General features: G+C 43.8%; 1 protein-coding gene across 1 annotated transcript; it reads right to left on the reverse strand.

Annotated features, from left to right (window-relative positions):
- Positions 1–837: 837 nt before the first annotated feature.
- Positions 838–1,857, reverse strand: LOC117484531 (somatostatin receptor type 2). The gene has a single exon (XM_034132965.1). It carries the CDS (start codon positions 1,855–1,857, stop codon positions 838–840), a length of 1,020 nt encoding a protein of 339 aa, XP_033988856.1.
- Positions 1,858–2,160: the final 303 nt, after the last annotated feature.

The following is a 2,160-nucleotide window of genomic DNA, read 5'->3' on the forward strand; positions in this document are numbered from 1 at the left end:
ATCCAGCTCTGGGAGTCTTTGTGCTGGTGTTTGCCCACGGACATGTGACTCGTATTTTTCTGTTTACACTCCACCTGTCCACACTTCATCCCTCTTGTGCCTCATTTCATTAGTTCTGATGAAAGGCTGTATAACAGGAGATGCAGTGGAGCGTCTCGGCTCAGCAGTCGGAGTTATTAGAAGATAAATTGTACAAAAGGTCTGAGTCAGATAGAGCATGCGGTACTCTGTCAAGAACGGGGATTTGTGTAATAGCATATCCAATTGTATGCTGTTTGATGAGTATTTTGCTGCCTTTGTGGCAAGATACTCTCTGAAATTGAAAAGTAAAAGGGTGTCTTTTTCCATTCGCACAGGGATATTACAGAGATTTTTTTCAGCCGTGCAGCCAGTCGGTACTTGAACACTAAACCAACACCTTTCTGATAAAAAAACATCTCAATCTCTACATACACTTGATGAAAACACCTATATTTTAGACAACATTTCCTCAAAATTCAGATCACATAGGTCAAGAGAGCTCAAAAGATATGTACAACCTCAATATATTCCAAGTCAAGGTTAAAAAACAAAATAAATGTATCTACAAACCATCAAATAAATCTGAATAAGTATCTGCAGTGCATCATGAGAGGAAATTCACGAACAAAATTCAACAAAATGTTGCAAATCTGATAACATAGGACAAGTAAAATCAAAGAAATGATGTACAACAATGTATTCAAAGTTAAGAAAAGTAAAAAATCTGAATTTATCACATATCTAAATGTCTTTTTAAATAAGTTGGAAGACGTATCATGCAGTGACCGGATATTGAGTGAGTTTTTAACCGTCTCTCTATGCCAGAATGGTCAAACTTGCGTCATTTAAGTCATACCGTTCAGTGTTGCATTGCATGCTGGGAGGTGATTTGGCGGCGGGGCAGAGGAGGGTCCGGAAGTATCTCCGAAAAGTTTCGGAAAAGCATGCGTAGAGGATGGGGTTGGCACAGCTCCACGAGTACGACAGCAGCACAATTAACTCAAAGGCTCTGGCGAAGGTCAAATACAAGCCCGTTTGGTACAGAGCGTAGAAGTTTAAGGTGTAAAACGGCAGCCAACATATCCCGAAAACCACCACGACTGCAACCACCATTTTTGTGACCTGTGACTCCAGACGGTGGGTTTCAAAGTTCGGCGTTGTTGTTGTCGTCATTCGGATCCGTTGGGACCTCATTGTTAGCAGAAGCGCCGCGTAGGAAGCCGTCATGACAGTAAAAGGCAAAGCAAACCCCATGACGAAGGTGTAGGAAAGAACTCCGAGCCACCAGGCGTCTGAATCGAGGTCCGGAATGCACAAACCTCGATCGGAGGAGAAGTGAAGCGCCATGGGTAGGATGGTCAGAAGAGAGAACAGCCAAAGGAACGCCGAGACGATCTTTGCCCAACGAGGCGTTCTCCAACGGGCGAACTTTAGAGGATCAGCCAACGCCATGTAGCGGTCGATACTCATCGCTGTGAGACAGAAGATGCTGGTGAACTGGTTGAGGCCGTCCAGAACCATCACCACTTTGCACGCTATGTCGCCAAACATCCACTTATTCTGGAAGTTCTGGCTCGCTATGAAGGGAAGACCCACCATGAAGAGTCCGTCAGCGAGCGCCAGGTTGAAGATGTAAACCGTGGTGGAAGATGAGAGTTTGTCCAATTTCAAAATGGCAATAACCACGAGGGAGTTCCCGGCGAGTCCCAGGATGCAGACCACCAAGTAGAGTATAGCCATGGTGATGCGAAAACCATCAACATTGTCCTTGTATAATAAATGATCATCCACAAAGGTGGTGTTGAAGTCTATATCGGAAAAAAATGGGGCGTCCATTGTGCCTCGAATGATTGATCAGAAAAGAAAAACAGAAATGTTGTTTAAATTCCCTCGAAAGCAGCTCAGGAAGCAGCTCTTGACTCTCGTTGGTGGAAGTAAAAGGTTCTCAAAAAGATGAGTCAACAACTCATCTGAAAAACCTGAAAATCAAACACTGTTTTCAAGGTTCAAGAGCAGCCAGGCTTCAGTAACTCTTCAATTGGCCCCATGAAGTCAATCCTTTTATCTTGAGAAAAAGAAAAACACCTGCAAAAGTTTATTCCAAGTCTGCACGCTTCTTTCTGATTCCCATGAGCACAC

This window comes from Trematomus bernacchii, unplaced genomic scaffold, assembly GCF_902827165.1.
Source record: "Trematomus bernacchii unplaced genomic scaffold, fTreBer1.1, whole genome shotgun sequence".
Classification (NCBI taxonomy): domain Eukaryota; kingdom Metazoa; phylum Chordata; class Actinopteri; order Perciformes; family Nototheniidae; genus Trematomus; species Trematomus bernacchii.